Source organism: Bidens hawaiensis, unplaced genomic scaffold (assembly GCF_021521415.1).
Source record: "Bidens hawaiensis isolate Kalapana, Puna unplaced genomic scaffold, B.hawaiensis_p1.1 tig00017162_1, whole genome shotgun sequence".
Lineage (NCBI taxonomy): Eukaryota > Viridiplantae > Streptophyta > Magnoliopsida > Asterales > Asteraceae > Bidens > Bidens hawaiensis.
In genome coordinates, this window is record NW_027492597.1 from 341,922 (window position 1) to 363,018 (window position 21,097).

The following is a 21,097-nucleotide window of genomic DNA, read 5'->3' on the forward strand; positions in this document are numbered from 1 at the left end:
TTTTAAAAAACTATCCTGACCCATACCCATCCTGACCCATCACCCAAATCCAACCCAACTCACTCCTATTGCCACCTCTAGCTGCTACTATCTCAAATGAAGGAACCTTTATAAAACACACTATATCTGTCATTTCAAATAGAGGAACCACTAAAGTAATAATGATATCACACAATCACATCTTATAGAGCATATTGCCTGACTATGCACTGTTCAAGACACGACAAATGACGGATCTTGTGTGTTTCATAGTGGTTCTAACATTTGAAATGACGGAACACAAAGGAATTCTCTAACGCACCTGACCAAAACTGACATAATCTGCAACTATTTAAAATCTGTCATTTCAAACGACAGATCATCTAGAAACCAAAACATCTTCATCTCTCTACTAGGAACAACATAACCATAAATTTGCCTATTTCAAAAGTAATTGTACTTTTCATTAAAACTTATGCCTACTTAAGAAGAAACCGAATACATTTTGATTCCAATGTATATATATACAACCATTAAGAACACACATCATTGTTTTTATCTCCATGACAACATCCTTTGTCCAAGAAAAACTTTCCTAGCATTGTAACCATCACAATCTTTGCCTCTTTCCTTGCATGTTCTGATTACACGATGATCTCAAATCCCACATATATACACCACATGATTATCGACAGCGAAAAAGAAAAATAAACATAGGTTGATCATGGCTAAATCTCGAAGACCCTTGATGATATGTTGTGTTGTGACTGCTGTTCTTTTAATAATCATCATAGTGACTTCAATCACCCTCTACTTCACTCTTTTCAAGCCCAAACAACCCAAAATCACCACTCAAAGTGTCACACTCGAATCGTTCTCAACAAATGTTTTCGATATTACTGATACAAATGTCACGTTAGGGATTAGTCTCATGATTAACAATCCTAATTATGGTGGATTTACGTATGAAAATAGTACGAGTTATGTGACTTATCGTGGAGATGTAGTGGCTGTTGCCCCTGTGATGGCAGATACAATCCCTGCTCGGGGACAACACAGTGTTGGCACAAACGTTTTGGTGATCGGTAAGAGTTTGGTTACAAATCCAAACTTTTTGATGGATCTTGCATCTAATACTTTGAATTTTACTTCAACAACAAAACTAAAAGGGAAAGCAATAGTTTTGAAAGTGATCAAAAAGAAGGCTACAACTTATAGTTCTTGTGATGTTTCTCTTCACATTATTGGAAAAAATGCAACTTCAGATTGCAAATCAGAAGTTAAGTTTTATACCTGAGTTTTGTAAATATTGTAGTTTCTTGGATCGAGTTTAAAATGAGAATTATTATTTAAATAGATACGGGAGATCCCTTTTTAAGCCTTTGAATGTACTTGAATATCGGATTACAATTGGTCTTCTGGTCCATTGTCATGTGGATAATGATTAAGACTTGAGATCTTAAGGTCTCAAGCTCAAAACTTGGTTCAATGGGATTTTCCTGTAGAGATGGGTTTCCTCCTTAATGGTGTTCCTAGGTGAGTCCTATCTAGAACGTCAAAATCAGTATGAATGATCTCCCATTTTAGAAAGGCACGCTCGGGTATTATAGGCTATTCCAAACGTTGTTTGAAAAAAAAAAGCTCGAATATCAGATGATCATCTCTCTTACATCTTTTTCACTTAATAGACGGCGACCATTAAAAAGGTTGGTTTCAAATAAGAAGTATGAATTTGCTAGAAAGGCTAGGAAGGGGACATTCGGTCGAACACTTTATCTCAAAACCCACTTATATCTTTGCCCATCCCCTACAGCCACCATCGTTTCTCCATCCACCGCCACCACCACAACTGCCACCCACCGCCACCACATCGACGGAAAAGTCACCGGAAAAAGACGCTTGAAAAGACGTCTGAAAATTGTAACAGGAGAAGGGTCTCCATAAAACGGTCACCGTCTCCATCAATTGTGTTTTTAGCATTGAAACACTACGTAAAAAATAAAAAGGAGAAAACACAAATGTATAACACAGTTTGATAAAACACAATTTTGGTAAAACAAAATTTTGTGAAACATAATTTTGATAAAACACAATTTGTAAAAACCCACTATTTTTTAATAGTTTTTAAATAGCAATATACTACTCATATTAAATATCTAAATAGCAATATAGTACTCGTATTTGCAAGTTCACGCCACTAGCCGGTAATGCCATGTCACTTTACAAGCTAAATTAACTTTCATCTTCACCTGCATTAGTTTTTCAGGCTTCATTTTGTTAAGCCTTTAGGTTTCATCATGTCCAGCCTTCAGCCTATGTACAAGGTGAAGGCCGGAGGCTGAAATGTTAAAGGCCAAACTGAAGGTTAAAGTGGGAGAAGATGAAGGCTAATAAAGGTGTGATGGCAATATCAACTAGTGATGGACTTTGCAAGCTAATTTAGCATATAACATGATATAGGTCTCATAGTCAAAGCATATACGTGACGAATTGCATGAGTTCAGTGCATTGGTTGCCAACTAAGCTTTTAGCCTACAAGTTTGATTTTGGTTAATCTAATTGGCTAGTTTCAAAAACGTCTAAAGAACGTGTAACACTAGGTGGGTGAGGTAGGCAGAGGTTGTTCAGGGAATGTAATAAAACAAAATTTATTAAATATCCGTCACTTGGCTGCAGTAATTTGAATTACTAAAATATAATTTTAGTTTTAATTTGGAAAAACAGAATTTAGAAAGTATCACAGATTTAAAGATTAAGAGCATTCTCATTCGTCCGTATCCTCATATCGATAATTACACTAAAAATCACTATATTTCTCTCTCATGTTCAATTAAATAATAATTTTTATACATTTATCATTACAGTTTTTTCTCTCATCTACTCATAACCAAATCAACAAATATTAAAAAATAAATAGGGGCAAACAAAATTTCCCCAAATTTATAAAAAATCACTATTTTTACTCTCCACCCTATAATTTACGCTCACAACCGCTCATCACACCCTATAATTTACAAATTCCTCTCACATAATTTTTGGGATGGGTTAAGAATGCAAAAAAGAATGAAAACCGTTTATAATTTTAGAAGTACTAATAACTTTAGAGCATTCCCATTCCATTCTCCAAATAATGTGAGGGGAGTCCCTATTTTTTAGAGATGGTTAAAAGTTGTTATGAGAGGAGGAGAGAGAAAATGTTACTGTTTATAGTTAAATTTGGAGAAACACACTGTTCATTTCTAATTTTTTAATGTTTTTGAAAGTGGTTGTGAGTGAAAGAGAGATAAAATGTAAAGATAAAAGTATAAAAAAGTATTATTTAATTAAAAATGAAAGAGAAAATATGATGTTTTTAGTGTAATTATAGAGATGGAGATAGAGAATGGAACGAGAATGCTCTTATATCTTGATACTAACCCGTTCCATTTTAATATCCACGTGTCAAATAGCTAATGGAACCATATGAAACCTAATCCAAGTTGTCCAAACCTCATTGGTCAGAAGCATATCCAGATTATCCATTAAAAAAAAGGTAAAGGTGTTAAACCCATCCATCACATATTATTATTATTATTATTATTATTATTATTATTATTATTATCATTTGTCATCAGCAGTAACACAACCGAACAATGGCTCAATCTGTGTCGTCAATGGCCGGCCTCAAACTCAACAGCTCGACACGATTGACCCCAATTGCGAATGGTCGAGTCGGTGTAGCTCGCACTGGGCTTGTTGTTCGAGCCTCACAGGGACAGGTTGATCAAAGTGAGACTAGCCGTCGAGCTGTGTTGGGACTCATTGCCACTGGGCTAGCCTCAGGTTCTTTTGTTCAGGCTGTGCTTGCCGATGCTAAACCGATCAAGCTAGGCCCACCTCCGCCACCCTCTGGTGGACTCCGTAAGTCTCGAATACTATTTCAGTTAATATATTGATATGTAGGGTTTGAATTAAATACAAATTAAATTAACCTGCTAGATGTGAAAATAAAGTAAGTGTATTTATATACTATAGTGTAGTTTAATTACAATATAGTGTAATTACACTAGAATGTAATTACACTACTTGTAAATTTAATTATTCTCACAGTTAGCACATTAATTTAATTTGTACTTTAATTTTCCCCTTGATAAATATATGATAATTTAGAAACATGACACGGAAATAATATGATTTTAAGCTAAGATAACTACTATGTTTTGAAAACTAAAAGCATGTAGCGTTAATTCGGGTTATCTTATTAATTAAGTAATCAAGTGGGTCGTGTTTGGGTTTCTTCTTTAAACCGTTTGGTTAAATGGGTTGACCCGTCAACCTGTATAATGAAATAGGTTGACCCATTAACCCGTTTCACGTTATTTACAACCCACTAATCCAGTTAACACGTTTACAACTTGTTTCTTACCAGCAATTGGTTTGGCATGTTTAAATAAACAAGTTAAACGGGTCATGTTTGGGTTGACTTATTTAACCCATTTAGCTAATTAAGTCGATTCGTCAACCTATTTAATCAAACAAGTTGATCACTAATCCGTTTAACTCGTTTATGTACATCTCTGAAGAGGTAGGTCCCAGCAGAGCCCAGTTGGACCCGCAAGACTCACCTTGAAGAGGAACGTCTGCGCAGAAACCAACTGGATCCGCAGGACCAACCATGCTCAGAGACGTGACGTCCTTACGCGCAGTACGCAAGCTGGTCCCGCAGGAAATGCCTCCCAATGGTGAAGGACTCCGCCTGTCCCCGCAGCCTCGGATACAAGCCATCAGGGAAGGCCACCCGCGCAGCAAGGCTACACGCACAAGGCACTTAGCTCTCAATCACTCAGTGTCACCTGAAGGAATGAGCGAAGCCGGGAACAATCCCGCACAAGGGCGGGAGGGGGAATACTCCCGCCCAAGTAAGCCAGTCCGTACGATACGGGAAGATCTTCTGTACTGTACCTGACGAGGTATGGGAAAAAGATCTGACTAAAGATACGACAGCTTATTGACAACAGTATGGCGAGCAGCATGCTCCTGTACTGTGTCACTATTAGCCGCTGCCTACTCACCAACTACTGCTATACCACGTGCGTAGTCGGCAGTTGGTGGAAAAGGAATAGTACACAGCAGACCTGGTCACTATCAGCCGCTGCCTACCCACCAACTACCAGCAGGGCACGTGCGTAGGCCACTGTTGGTGGAACAGGAACACTGTTGCAGCCGGCCACACCTCCTTGGAAACCTACCTTCGGCTATAAATACCACAAATGGTATGACCATCTCATCTTATCATATTATCATCATATTATACCTGATATCTGCTCTAGCAATATCTTAATATACATTTATATTTAAAGAGCAATCTAGTCTGATTCTCACGCCGGAGGGTGGTCACAAGGAGGAACCCCCCCCTTCTCAGTGACAAGCTCACGGTGTCTGTTTTGCAGGTTATCAGAAGAACCATCTTCTCAGGGTCTAACCCCTCGTGGGAAACAGCTATCTAACCCCCAGGTTACCAGTAACCTGCCCGGGGTCCGGTTAGTGTTTCTTCATTGGCGCCATCCGTGCATAAAGCTAGAACTTTATTTTTCTCCAGTTTTTTCAAACTTCTAAGATGGTTAAAGAAACTCCGGTAACCACAACCCCAGCTACTGGGGGGAATACCGGCAACACAGTTTTTACAAACATTACCCCGGCTACCCAAGCCGGGGCAAGTGAAGTAAATTTTACGAACACTACCCCAGCTACCCAAGCTGGGGCAAGTGCAGTAAATAATCGCTCACTGGGATTCACCGATACCCAGTTAGAGAAACGAACAAGACTCCCCCGCCAAACACTCGATGAAGTTAAGGCATGGGCGGAGGCACGTCAGAGGGAATTCCAAGCTGAGTTGGACGAACGCTTGCGTTCCGTCCAACAGGCTGACGAATTCTAAGATTACTTGGACGACTCGGAGGAATCCGACTCCGACGCGAACCCTCGCCATAGGGCAAAAGGGAAGCGTAAGGAAACGGACTTTCAACCGAGAAGGCATTTTGGACAAGCCTTCAAACCAAAAAGCACAGGTGGAAGTCCACGAGACTTCTCCAAAACATTCAGACCAAACGTTGCAAATGCGGGAACGTCCAAATTTGCAAGGGACATTGCGGAAGCAATCGCCCCAAAAAGTGCCAAACAAATGTCCAGCATAGGCACATATGATGGTATATCCAACCCAGATGATCATTTGAACAGATTCATAGCGGGGGCAACCGTCAGTAGTTGGACGGAACCCACGTGGTGTTACATGTTCCAAATGACGCTTGTCGGGGCTGCTAGAGCATGGTTCGACCGTCTACCGGTCAACCACATCTACGACTGGCCTGACTTCCAACAGAAGTTTAGCCAACACTTCAGCCAGCAAAGAAAGTATACCGAGGAGCAATGGACAATCCTCAAGTGCATTCGAGAAAAAGATGAATCTTTGCTAGACTTCATCACTCGCTTCAACTCGAAGAAGCTAAGTCTGGGTAACATTAGCGAAGATCTTGTTCGCGCTGCTTTTATTCAGGGCGCGAACGACCCAGAGCTCATCCGCACCTTAACGGGTAAAAATGGCATGCCATCCACATGGGATGCCATCATGACAGCAGCAAAACGCTTTGCGGAAACGGAGAAGCAACTGGGTAGAGATCTCCCACAGAGCACAAACCTCTACACCCAGAAAACAAGGGAAGACAACGTCCTTACCGCCCGATTAAACAAAAAGCGAAAGCTAGGCATTTGGCAGTCAAGGTTAAACTTTGACACCTCATCCGGCTTGCAAAATCGGTTAGGCGGAAGGGATAACGTACAGCTAAATAAGAACTCCAGATGGACGCCGCTCACCAAAAGCGTCACCGAGGAGCTCCCATGGCCAAAGCCTCAAATAATCCGACATCGTCACAATGCTGATCGGAGCAAATACTGTGACTTTCACAGGACAAAAGGCCACAACACCGAAGAATGCATAGACGTAAAGGACATGGTCGAAGCATTTGTCAGAGATGGGACGCTCGCGCACCTCGTGGCGCAATGAACGCTGAGCAGGCTGATGCGTGTAGAACCCCAGCTGGGGAAAACACGAATAAAATTCCAGCTTCAATGTGGAGACTACATGCTGCGTAAAGAACGAGATCCCGAACCAGGTGCGTATCGGCTCGATGGCACTCCCATCCCAACAACATGGAAGGGAGCTCATTTACACAGTTTGCATGTAAATCAATTCCAAATTTGTAAAGAAAAGGCCAAGAGCCACTTCTAATGGAAATGATTCTCCTTAAAACATCGACGCTGATGATTTTACATTTATACTTTATGAACTATCAACACTAATGCCGGTTTTCACCGCATACATAAGTGTGAGTCGTTGCGTGGGGAAGGCGGCAAAACCCGCATAAACCCAAAAAAACGACAAACCTTCACGCAGGTCAGTTGAAGGGGAAAAGTTCAGTCATCCCACTAAATGAAAGTGCCGGTCTATCCGCATGAATCATGAAAAAGGGAACTGAACACTAACTTATTGACAACCGCGCATCGAACGGTTAATTTATTCAACACGGATATGCCGGTTTTCACCGCATAAATACGTGGAAAGTCGTTGCGTGGGGAAGGCGGCAAAACCCGCATAAACCCAAAAAACGACAAACCTTCACGCAGGTCAGTTGAAGGGGAAAAGTTCAGTTATCCCATTAAATGAAAGTGCCGGTCTATCCGCATGAATCATGAGAGGAAACTGAACACTAACCTATTAACAACCGCGCGTGGAACGGTTATTCAAAACAGAATTTCTAAAAAGGATGAGGAAAACCTACACGCAGGTCAGATATGGGTAAAGTTTGGCCATCCTACTAAGTGCAAGTGACGGTCCTACCCGCACAATCACGAAAGAGGAAGCAAAACTTCACACCTATCATCTACCACGTTCAAAGGTTAACTTATCCTCAAAAGATGAGGAAAACCTACACGCAGGTCAGAGAGTAAAGTTTAGCCATCCTACTAAGTGCAAGTGACGGTCCTACCCGCACAATCACGAAAGAGGAAGCAAAACTTCACACCTATTATCTACCACGTTCAAAGGTTAACTTATCCTCAAAAGGATGAGGAAAACCTACACGCAGGTCAGATATAGGTAAAGTTTAGCCATCATACTAAGTGCAAGTGACGGTCCTACCCGCACAATCACGAAAGAGGAAGCAAAACTTCACACCTATCTACCACGTTCAAAGGTTAACTTATTCTAAACACTTAGAAAATTGCTAATTTAAACTAAAGTATGCAAGTCATACAACGTTTACAAAGCAAGGAACCCAACGAAAGTAGCGGTCTTACCCGCACAAAGATTTATATTTCATAAATATTCATTACAAGAATGGCCGGGTAACTACCCGCCTACAAGAAAATAAATCTATACAAGCTAAATCTATCCTAGCAGTGGGAAGGGATCTTCAGGATCAGGCTTCAGGGCCACTTCCACTTGGACCAGCACCGTCAGTAGAGCGTGGCAGTTCAAGGAAAGCTTTAAGGATAGCTAGCCCATCATCAGCAGCAGCAACTTCATTCACCTTCTCCACCACTGGATGCGGGAAGACGGCGTATTGATTCACTGCTTGGTCGTAAACAGCTTCAGTATCAACATTGTACAAAGGGAAGTTGGAAGGCGGGATGCCTTTCTCAACGAACCCTAGACCAAGCAGGAAGCCGACCTTTTCCCCATCCTCGTGAGAAGCGTTGAGGGCTGCGCTCATAGCATCATCATAAGAGGTCTCAGCAAAGACCCGATGCACAACCTACAAAAGAAAATATACAAGTGTCAAAAACCTTTTCTATTTACAAAGAAAAGCGTAAAGACAAGAAAAGATTACCTGAGACAACGCTTCTCGAAGAAGCCATTCCTTGGCAACCAGGGCTTCTTGGAGGGCAGCTTGAGCTTCGTTAAGGGCGCGATCGGCTTCACTCTTGTTGAGGTTGGCAAGCAACACTTCTTTTGCCGCAGCCTCTTCGACGCCCTTTAGCTTACGCTCAGCATGGTCAAGCACCCCCCTCTGGTCCAGGATTTCTTGGAGCTTTTTGGCGTCTTCCATCGCCAAGGCATCATGAGCCTGCTGGAGAGCCTCTAATTTGGCTTTAAGCTCCTCATTCTCCACGCGTAGAGGCTCAGCAACAGCTTCAGCCTTGGTAACCCTCTCGGTTGCGTTCCTTGCAGTTTCCTTAGCCAGCCGAAGCTGTTCATTAACAGCTTGGGCAGCCTTGGAACGGGCCTCAAGTCGAGCCTGAACTTCAACCTCGAGGGCCTTGAAGGCCTTCTCCTTATCCGCAGCCACTGCGGTAAGTTTTTGGTTCTCCTCCCGGACAGCCCGCGCCTGAGCTACTTCCTTAACGCGAGCTGCTTTTAACTTGTCGTTTTCACGACAAAGCAGCTCGACGCGCGGCTGCATCCGGGCCAGGAGAACCCGAAGCTCATTGCTAAGCCTACCCTCCTGGTAGCTAGCCATGGCTTCCCCCAACGCACCACTAGGAGCAGCGTGACGAGCCCACTCCACGCACTCCACAGGGGTGCGAAGGGTTGTTCCTCGGCGAATGTTCCATCGTGGAACATACACTTCATTGGAATCCGACATTGCAAAAAACATAAAACAGTTAGGAAAAGATGATAAAAATATATATAAATGGGCCAAAAGAACCCTACGCACCTGTAGGGTCAATAACAGGCCGATAGCCGCCGAACCCATCACCTGAACCCAAGGGAAATCCATCCAAGAGGTCAGGCAGATGGGAAGGTGGCAAAGATTGGCGAGAAGCCCCATGCGTACCTGATGGATCGGCCGTCTTGGCCGATGACGGGGGCATGGTAGCAGCCGCCGCGGATTCCGCAGCAAAAGTAACCGCCGGCTCGGTGAAAGATGCTGTAAAAATAGCACTCACAGCCGGCGGTGACGTCATCACAGCTGGAACAGTCGGCTCAAAGGAGTGAGCAACTGAACCAGCGGAAGCAGGCGCAGGCGCATGGGTCGACGCCTCAGGTAGGCTGACCAAGCCTATCGTCATTGGCGGGGAGGTACCACTCTGCGCTCCACCCTGGAATGCGTCAACATCCACGCTTGCACAAAGAAGATAAGTGTTAAATGATATTAAGCTATGAAGTTAAAAGATAAGTTTGTACTTACGGGTTTTCTTGAGCCTAAAGGTACGGAGAGGCGGGGACGGACCCGATGGAGCCGGCCTCTTTGCGCCGGTCACCGTCGTCTTCTTTGGCTCTCCGGAGGTGACAGTCGCAACCTCCGGAGCGGTGGTCTTATCACCACCGGGATTCCCCGCCACCTCTTCGCTCTCGGTCTCCGAATCAGACCGAGGCGCTGGATCGGCAGTGGAGGCCTTCTCCTTCCCCTTCCCGCCGGCAGCCTTCTTCTTCCGCACCAACGGAGGACCATCTGCGGATTCCTCATCAGAACATACGATTAAAGGAATTCCAGCAGAGGTTTCAACATTGAGGGGTCGAGGGTCGAATAGCGCCTTACCTGGCCGACGGGCGCTAAGGATCTCATGGCCTAGCGGATAGACCTCCACGAACCGATCCGCCGTTTGTGCTAGGATGGGCAACTCGTTCTCGTCTAGAGCGCGAGTACCCATCCGAGCGGGACCGTCAGCCTCCCGCGGGTTCAGGAGCGACTGCAAGTCGTTCCCCTCTGAAATAAACAGGAAAGAAGTTAGTAGAAATTCAAAATCAACAAAAAGAAACAAAGCATACCGTAAGGAACAGAGTTCGAACCGTATTCGAGGACGATCGGAATCTTGCGCGCATCAGCCTCCTTCCACACCCGGCTCATCCCCAGCATCACCATCCCGGACTCCGCAAACCGGTAAACCGGAGATTGGACCCGAGATATCTTCGCAAACCATTCCGCCTCCTGGTAGCTGGAGGCGTGAAGGCTGGGAAGTGCTTGCCCGTTCTTGAATTTCATGGCAATGGGGATGGCTCGAGCGGATATGAAGAAGAACTCCCGCTTCCACGAGCGAAGACTGCGCTCGGTCGCGCAGATCTTTAAACCCTTAATCCGGGTTGTCAACGTGTACCACCCCTGGATGCACCTCCAAGTATAGAAGGTCATCAGGCGGTCGACATAGGGCTCGATGCCCAAAATCCGGCACACCCACTCGAAGTGGCGAATCTTGGCGATCGCCATGGGGTGCAACTCGGTCAAATGAACACCGTGCCTCTCAAGGACACGGTAAACAAACTTTGTCAATGGGAACCTAAGATTCCCATAAACAAAGAATGCAGCATAAACCCCGATCTTGCCTCTGGGGGCATCATACACCGTCTGATGGGGTTCAGGAAACTCAGGCTCGAGAGACTCGAGCATGAACTTCTTGACGACGTACCGATACAGATCGCCAGGCAGAGCACACTGGCAATCGCCAGCAGTACTCTTGTCATCGACTGTAGATTCGAGATCACGAGACATCTTGTAAAAGAAGAAGAAAACGATTTCGGGAGAATGCTTGCCTGAAAAGGTGAGTATTCGCCGGAAATCGCAAAGAAGATGAAGAGAAGAGTGAAAGTGTGGATTACAAAGAACCCTCTCCCCCTTTATATACTAATCGCAATTAATGCGATGAAATTAATGCGGAAGAGAGAGAAAACGAAGGTGCAATGAAACTATGACACGTGGCAAAAAGCAAGCTGGCAACAGCTGTTGACAGGACGCATACCATTAATTTCGCGGCCACGCGCCCGAAAAATCGCGCCCACGCGCCTGAAAAAGCGTCTGGAATGACCATGTACTGTCACGTCACCATAACTTCCTGCACGATCTGACACAGTCAGAAGAAACCGTCGCACGACGTTTCAGAGTTTTGGACTGTTCTTCTTTCCACCAACTCTTCGAATTTCAAAATTCAAAATTCAAAAAGATCAAAAAGTAGGCGGGAAAATACCCCTTACCTTGGCAACCAAGTAACCGTAAGACGGCTGCGGGTACAGTGTTAAGGCAAAACCCTTCACATACCTAGCACCCGCAGGGAATTGAAGCCAAGTAAACCTTGGCAAACAAGTAACCGTAAGACGGATGCGGGTACAGTGTTAAGGCAAAACCCTTCACATACCTAGCACCCGCAGGGAATTGAAGCCAAGAAAACCTTGGCAAACAAGTAACCGTAAGACGGATGCGGGTACAGTGTTAAGGCAAAACCCTTCACATACCTAGCACCCGCAGGGAATTGAAGCCAAGTATACCTCGGCAACCAAGTAACTATAAGCCGGGTGCGGGTACAGTGTAAAGGCAAAACCCTTCACATACCTAGCACCCGCAGGGAATTGACGCCAGGAATACCTTGGAAGTAAAGTAACCGTAAGACGAGCGCGGGTACAGTGTTAAGGCAAAACCCTTCACATACCTAGCGCTCCGCTGGGAATTGAAACCAAGAAGGATCTTCTGGGCAATGCTTGCGGAAACGGAAATAACATCCCCGCATAGCGGGAACGTCGAGAACTACGTTGTTTGAAGCTCCAGGATGGAATTGGTGGTTTTAACATAATTGATCACTATGTTCAAAACCACCAAAACCTCACGGAGAATCCACACAAGTGGGACTCAACGCTCCTGATTTGCGAGGAGGTTACAGCCTACCCGCATCATACCCAAAGACCAAGCAGGAAACTCGGGAATTTCTGCAAGTGACAAGGACTTCCGCGGGAGGAATCCCCATGGAAAACCTTAAAAAACCCTTTTCAAAAACCCTTTGCTTAAGTCCAAAAGTTCACCTCACTTTATTAAACACTCATGAGATGAACATTGGACTGAGGGGACTTGAAGAGGTAGGTCCCAGCAGAGCCCAGTTGGACCCCCAAGACTCACCTTGAAGAGGAACGTCTGCGCAGAAACCAACTGGATCCGCAGGACCAACCATGCTCAGAGACTTGACGTCCTTACGCGCAGTACGCAAGCTGGTCCCGCAGGAAATGCCTCCCAATGGTGAAGGACTCCGCCTGTCCCCGCAGCCTCGGATACAAGCCATCAGGGAAGGCCACCCGCGCAGCAAGGCTACACGCACAAGGCACTTAGCTCTCAATCACTCAGTGTCACCTGAAGGAATGAGCGAAGCCGGGAACAATCCCGCACAAGGGCGGGAGGGGGAATACTCCCGCCCAAGTAAGCCAGTCCGTACGATACGGGAAGATCTTCTGTACTGTACCTGACGAGGTATGGGAAAAAGATCTGACTAAAGATACGACAGCTTATTGACAACAGTATGGCGAGCAGCATGCTCCTGTACTGTGTCACTATTAGCCGCTGCCTACTCACCAACTACTGCTATACCACGTGCGTAGCCGGCAGTTGGTGGAAAAGGAATAGTACACAGCAGGCCTGGTCACTATCAGCCGCTGCCTACCCACCAACTACCAGCAGGGCACATGCGTAGGCCACTGTTGGTGGAACAGGAACACTGTTGCAGCTGGCCACACCTCCTTGGAAACCTACCTTCGGCTATAAATACCACAAATGGTATGACCATCTCATCTTATCATATTATCATCATATTATACCTGATATCTGCTCTAGCAATCTCTTAATATACATTTACATTTAAAGAGCAACCTAGTCTGATTCTCACGTCGGAGGGTGGTCACAAGGAGGAACCCCCCCCTTCTCAGTGACAAGCTCACGGTGTCTGTTTTGCAGGTTATCAGAAGAACCATCTTCTCAGGGTCTAACCCCTCGTGGGAAACAGCTATCTAACCCCCAGGTTACCAGTAACCTGCCCGGGGTCCGGTTAGTGTTTCTTCAATCTCGTTAACTCAATTAACATATTCACAACTTGATTATTACCCGCCAAATTGGTTAAAGGAGTCGTGATAGAGTCACATTCTTAAGTTGTGCGGGTTAGGGGTGATTTGTTTTTTTTTTTCCCACGAATAAGACAATCCATTAACCCAACACGATTAACGATGGTGAAAATATGTGTATTGGCAGCGGGAACCCTAAACTCGGATGAAGCAAGGGACCTTGACTTGCCATTGAAGAACCGGTTCTACCTCCAACCGTTGCCACCATCAGAAGCGGCAGCACGTGCAAAAGAATCATCAAAGGAAATGCTAAACGTTAAAGAGTTCATTGACAAAAAGGCATGGCCATATGTCCAAAATGATCTTCGTTTGAAGTCGGAATACCTCCGGTTTGATCTCAACACGGTGATTGCATCAAAACCGAAGGACGAAAAGAAACAACTCAAGGATCTCACCGGGAAGCTGTTCCAAGACTTGGCCGATGTAGGGTTTTTAATTAACTATTCATTATAAATTAACACCACCAAATTTATGTTTATTGGTCTGACCTTTTTTCTAATTTGTTTGGATCAGTTGGACTATGCGGCAAAGATTAAAAGCTCGGCTGATGCTGCAAAGAGTTATGCAGCGGCTGTATCGAGTCTTAATGATGTTCTTTCGAAGCTCGGTTAAACTGAAGTTTGTTTGTTAATGTCATGAATATATGTTGTTATTTCTTTGGTTGAAGATGGTTTTATTGGAGTTTATATTATGTGAATTAAAGCTAATAAATCGCAAAAGTAAAAAATGTATGTTTGAGTAGGGTTCTAATGATCCAAACAAGCTGATTATCGTGTCAAATCATTCAAAAACTCGATTAATTTAGATAGCTAGTGTAAGTCGGGTACTTATTGGGTATAGACCATATAGTCTAAATCGTTGTATTGTCCCAATAACTAATGCATGAGTAATTTATCGTTCCAAGCTTAAAACGTCAAACGAATTGGGATGTTAAAGCATTGATACAAGCTTAAACGGTCTTAGGCGTTGGTCAATGTCGACATACAATTAAGGTGATGCGTATGTTGCAGCATTTGAGAAGTCATTAAGAATAAGTTTTTGGCATTTGGTCATTGGTCAACGCCCAACTGGAGATGGTCAACGCCTAACATGTTTAGGGTAATAAATTTTTTGATGGTTTTCTTAGTTGATTTTGGTTATTTGTGAACCATTGCAAGTTTGCAGCTCTTCTTTAATGGCTACACCTTTTGGGGTTTTTGGAGTATAAACAGATGTGTAAGACATTCATTTTCACACATCTGTTTTTTTATTTTTCACAAAGTCACAAAATGCAAGGCTTGATCATGAGAGAATTTTCTTGGTATGTTGCCTAGCTTAAGAGGGTCTTGTGGCAAGATACAAGTTGTAAGTACTTCAAAAACCATTTAATTCGTGCTGCTACATTTTATTGTTTCGTCTCTTACTTATGTGCATTTAATATAATCGTGCTACACTGCTACTACATTTTATTGTTCCGTCTCTTACTTATGTGAAAAGTAATGTGTAAAGATGATTGTATTGATTGTGAAGAATGTTGTAGTACACGACTAGGTTTCCATGACCATAGGGGTAACTATAGGGTCCTACTAGGGACAACCTCTATATGTCCCGTATATGGCTATACGTGGCTGTATACGCCCCGTACGTATAGAGCTATACGGGGGCCTATACCGGGCGTTTAGGGGGATGTTTGGTGTTATGAACCGACCCAAGCCCGTTCAAGCGGCCCAAATCAAACGGCCAAAACATGTTAAACGTTCCAAGTTATAAGCAAAGTCACAAGGGAGTCCATACATGATTGAACTTATGGTGAATTGGTTCTAGTCTCCCATCTCCATTCTCTCTGTATTTTCATCTTCTTTCTATTGGATCCTAATTGCTTCTTGTAATTTCTAATTACAATTGAATGATTAATTGATTTGAGTGTTATCAATTAAATTATTTGGTTAAAGCCACTTTGTATTGAGAAGTAATCACTTGTCTCTAGAAAATCCCTAATTACACACTATATATTTACAAAATTTACTCTTTAATTAGTATATCCAAATTACAATGTGTCTAATCTTCCTCGCAAGTTAAGGTTAGAGAGTGACCTACAGTTTTTGGAACGTAAAAATAGAAATTATTGTGTGTTTTTAAGCAGCTAATATTGTACTTCTAAATCCATCTAGCACGCTTACGCCGCACCTAGGGTGGGGCTGGGTGGTCGACGGCCCCCGGACCGACACCCCGCTTGGCCCGATTTTTTTTAAATGTATATGTATTTTTATGAAAAACGATATGTATATTTAATGTTTAAGCTCAATTACATAACAACTAGTTTGCATTAGTGGTAAATGTATGACTTCCAATCAAAAGGTTGTTGGTTCTAATGTCATTTGGGACATGTTTAAGCCTATTTTGATATAAAAGTTTTTACACAACCCAAATCATAACAAAGCAGACCCATTTATAAATTGAATTGTTTAAACCCAAAAAAAATACTCATTTTACTTAAGGTCTAAAAAAAATTCGTCTCTGACCCAATTTTTTTTTTTCACTTCTCGGAGCTGACCGTGTAAGCTTATTGTAGGATCTGAACCATCAACTTAGAGAGAGAGAGAGAGAGAGAGAGAGAGAGAGAGAGACTACTATACCACCAGATATCATGGGCCAAATGCCATTTGGTAGGAATCATTGTGTTGCTGATAATGGCTTTATGAAGATGAGTGTGATTTGATAGTAGATATATATTGCACTCGTATTTTTTCTTGAGCAACCTTTTCTCCAACAAAATGAAAATTTTAATATGCAATGTTAATGCGTGAAAGACTAGATTAGCAATGAGGTAGGTCACAAAAGAGAGTTGGCGTAGAAGTTGTGTCTCTCTTTTTATTTGACGATGTTATAGATGAAAAAATGAGGATGAGACTTAACATGACTTGATAGAAAACCACACTAATTTAACCGGTTGAATTTTCTTTGAGATTCAAAGTGGTCCCGTCCACAAACCACATGAATGCAAATTGAATTTCTCTCAAATATGCATTATATACCCCCCTCCCGCGGTACCATTAAAAAGTGTTAATATTTTTTTTATTTGTTCCATTAGGGGGGGGGGGGGGGCGTGATAAGCCACCCATCACGCGTGATGGGTAATTGAACACCGCCGCCGGTCCTTTCTTCAAGCGTGATGGGTATGGTTGCGTGATGGTCATCACGCAAGTGATGGGTTTGAGTGATGGAACTCTCTCTCTCACACAAAAACCTATATGTATATATATGCACCCCAAATACACTCCTCTCACTCACACAAAAACCTATATGTATATATACCAAAACCTATCACACCACACCACACCACACCACACCACACCACCCCTCCCCTTCTAAAATCCATCAAATGTGATAGATTTGGAGCTAGTGACGTGGCACACCACCATTGGGTGGTGTGTGTGAGGAAAATGGAACCCCCCCTCTCTCTTACAAACGTTTACTTTCAATTGTATTAGTCAATTTTCAAGTTTGCCCTCAACACACACAACTAGCATTAATGAACAATATTGATTGATCCAACTTCAAGGACATTTTTGTCATTTAATAAGCAAGAAAAAAACAATCATTCAATCTAACTTGAAATTTGTGTTTTATAAACCATAACATTTAAAAGAGAACACAGAGAGTAATTACTAAATAATATTAAGATAATAAAAAAGAATATTTTTTCCTACCTTTAAGCATTAAGAGTGTGAATCTAAAAAGATAAAATCATCTACTCCATTAACCATAGACGTCACGCAACATCGTTTAAAAAGTAATAACTTTTCTATAACGTGTAACAGAATTTTCTCATAACTTTCAAAAATCATAAACAAACAGTATAAAGACAAAAGCAACTCATCATGACCATAACAGAAAACCCAAAACAACATAAAACATCCATATGTAACCAAACATCCCTTCATCTCTCAAATCCTCGTAAATTCCCACATTCTCTGTCCTGCCACCACAAACAAAACATCAAGTTCCACCGCAGCCCGCTGAAAAACCCGTAAAAACAAAAGGTTGGTATTCGACAAGATCATAATCGAGTCACGGGTTTTGGTTTCTTTCGATCTTGTGATTGACAACAAGTTGTCTAAATTTCATGAAACCTTAACCTTCATAATTTTCCGTGAATAGGGTTGACTTTATGCTTGATTGAAATTAATAGTCATTATGCTTTTGGTTTTAATCTGTTTACAGATCAAACAAACAGAGGAAGGTGCACCGGTTGGATAAATGTGTAAAGTTTGACTTCAATGGAGTCAACGGATTTGGGGTATTTATGGACTTGTGAAAAGGGTGCTCAGAAAATATCTGTTTGTGATGAAAATTTGGACATGAAATCTGATAGCTTTCAAGTGGTGGACATGGAAGCTTTCTCACATCTTACTAACAAAGATGCTACATTTAATTCAAGATTAAACGTAAGCTTCGATTCGCTTTTTTTTTTCTTCATGCTGTGTTCTTTGTGCGTGTATAAGCACCAAATGCTTTTGGCCTAGCAGTATCTGGTTGTGTAAATATGAAAAGTCCCTACCCAAGAGGTTAAGGGCTCAAGTTCCACGATAAAGATCACGTAAAATTAGGAGTAAGTTTAAACAAAAATATGTGTTTCAACTAAACGAACCGTTTTAATTAACCGGTCCAACTAATCAAAAATGATTCAGTTTAGTTTGACTTACCTCAAAATCATAATTAGCGGTTTGGTTTTAACTTTTTTTAATAAGCGCAATAAAATTTATATTTGTAAATTGTAACAACTAAATCTTCTTCTTTTTTTTATTTTTAATTTAATTTTTTGTTATTTGAAATGTGCTATGCCTCTTGGTTCTTTTACCAAAATATGTTTTTTTGTTAAATAATTTTATATGTCTAATTATTAGTTGCCAAGGAGTTTATCCAGAAAAGAAGATAAGAAGGTGAGTAATCCTAGCGTTGACAATGAGAGAGATGCTATCTTTTCACCTAAAGGTAACCACTTTTTTCTCCTTAATTTATATTAAATTCCTATTATTATGATATATAACAAAACAATTATCAATCTAATTAATCATAAAACATATTTGTTTAAATTACATTTAAATAACAAAAAGAGTTGTATTTATTTTCATAATAACATCCAAGAGATAGTGAGGAAAACGCATGTTTTTTAATTAATTTTATTTTATTAGAAGTTATATTTATTAAACAAGTGGTTATGGATTTAAGTCGTTGGCTCTTTGCACAGATATTTTTTCATTTAAAACGTATTATGCATTATGCAATATTATAAGATGGATCATCAAGGTAAGGCTTTTTGAGTTAGGTTAACTACTAAAAATAATGTTTTGTGAGTAGATAAACAATTAACCAATACCTAACTCTAACAAAGTATACGTGTCGTATAGAATCGGATAATGACAAAGGAACATCACGTTATATGTTAAGATACTATATCAAAACCATTTAATAGATTAAAATACAAAATTGAAAAAAAGAGAGAGAAATTGAGTAAGTTTTTTTCGGATGACTTATTTACAGATTAACATAACTATCTAAATAAACCTTTCACATTATATCGACTTCTTTACATACTAACAAACTTATTGAAATAAAACCTATTCATGTTACATTAACTTATTTTAATTTCAACACGATCACTCTAATATGCTCGATTTTTTTTAAATTATATATACATACATGTAATTTTTGTGAAAATATATTTATTCTTAATTTTTAACCTCAATTACTCAATCTAAATCTTAATAAAGCCATTTTTATAATTTTTTTACACAACCCAAACATAACTCAGTAAGCCAATTTAAATTTATTTTTCTAAGCCAAAAAAAAAACACTTTTTACTTATGACCCACATATTATCGCCTCAAACCCAAAAGCTTTTTTTTTTAACAATTCTCGAGTACAGCCCTGCCGACATGACGAAACAACTTTTTCCTCTTAAAATGTTGAATGAGTTCTTTATAATAAATTAATTATTTTTCATCATTTCTTTAATCTTTAAGAGATGATAAAACAGTTTTTCCTCCTTTTTATATGTATATTAAATCAAACGAAATTTCTTAGTAAATATATATCATCAATTTAATTAAATAAAGTTCAACCCAATCAAACAAAATTATTCCTTTCTGTTCCTATCCGTATGATCTCAATTGCACATGCAACTTGAATTATTTGATACGTTTGCGGTGGAAAAGTTGGTTTCTTTTTTTATTTAATTTCCATTTCTATAATGTTAAAATTTCGTCAACTCCATTTATCTATTTTATATTATTGTCGGGATACTGATACCGAAATCCATAGGTAATCCGGAGTCACAAAGCCACCACCAAATTACAATAATTACTACCGTCACCGCTGCCATCACCACAAATGACACCAGGACACAGATGAAAAGCATAAACATGGGCATGGCTAAAAGATCAAGTAGTTTTAAACAAACATCGATCATCAACCCTCGAAGAATATTGTTCTTCTTTGCCACATTGTAAGAGAACAATCCTCATCGATCATGCACTATATTTCTTTTAAATTGCTTCAAATAAATAATTGTACATTTTACTTTTAAAATATATTTTTATTATATAAAATTCAGAAAACGGAGAAAATAAATGTTATCAAAAAGTCATTTCTCAACGAGGACTTTTATCAAATTAGCATAATTAATTAAACCGGGTCATTCATTTATTCAATTTGATTCGCTATTTATTTATACTTTTTGATCAGTTACTCAACCCATTTGACACGCCCGACGCCCATTTTGGGTTAACTAACACTTGATGTGTACTCACTTTTAACAGGTCAAGCATGGGAACCATCCTACTGATATACTTCACTCTCTCCTTGGCCAAACGCAATAATGACCACCACTTGCTCGATTAGTTGCGAAAATTTTTACAAAAAAGAGTGCTTTAAATCTTTACATACACATGTGAAAAATCTAACATGCTTAGATTTCTTTAATGGTTGCAACCTTTTGCCTTTTCATTTCCTATATACGATGCTGTAAATATGGATTTATCCCCTTTCATTAATTGTTAAATTTAAGAAAGTAATGTTATTTATACCCTTTTCTTGATATTATTTAATCATGTTGTGGTCCAAAACTTTTATTAGTATGAAATTGTGACATTTTAGTTGAGCTTTGAGATTCTTTGTAGTCTTAATAATTGTTACAACCATCAAAAGTGAGAACACATAAGTTCAAAGTTTATAATGCAAAATGGATACATTATATGTTTAGCAAAGCCATGGTTATACAAATTATGTTAT

The 21,097-nt window shown here is 40.9% G+C and overlaps 3 protein-coding genes across 3 annotated transcripts; all 3 read left to right on the forward strand.

Annotated features, from left to right (window-relative positions):
- Nucleotides 1-703: 703 nt before the first annotated feature.
- LOC143553282 (uncharacterized) lies at nucleotides 704-1,276 on the forward strand. Its single transcript, XM_077043304.1, has one exon. The coding sequence runs from the start codon at nucleotides 704-706 to the stop codon at nucleotides 1,274-1,276; it is 573 nt and encodes a 190-aa protein (XP_076899419.1).
- A 2,286-nt stretch (nucleotides 1,277-3,562) lies between these two features.
- LOC143553294 (oxygen-evolving enhancer protein 3-2, chloroplastic-like) lies at nucleotides 3,563-14,563 on the forward strand. Its single transcript, XM_077043320.1, has 3 exons — nucleotides 3,563-3,879; nucleotides 13,953-14,248; nucleotides 14,339-14,563. Exons 1-3 carry the CDS (start codon nucleotides 3,612-3,614, stop codon nucleotides 14,435-14,437), a joined length of 663 nt encoding a protein of 220 aa, XP_076899435.1. The 5' UTR covers nucleotides 3,563-3,611; the 3' UTR covers nucleotides 14,438-14,563.
- Nucleotides 14,564-17,576: 3,013 nt separating this feature from the next.
- On the forward strand, nucleotides 17,577-21,097 carry LOC143553271 (uncharacterized). The gene is made up of 5 exons (XM_077043295.1): nucleotides 17,577-17,847; nucleotides 18,029-18,252; nucleotides 18,712-18,799; nucleotides 20,129-20,312; nucleotides 20,626-21,097. The coding sequence occupies exons 2-5, from the start codon at nucleotides 18,085-18,087 to the stop codon at nucleotides 20,705-20,707; spliced, it is 522 nt and encodes a 173-aa protein (XP_076899410.1). The 5' UTR covers nucleotides 17,577-17,847; nucleotides 18,029-18,084; the 3' UTR covers nucleotides 20,708-21,097.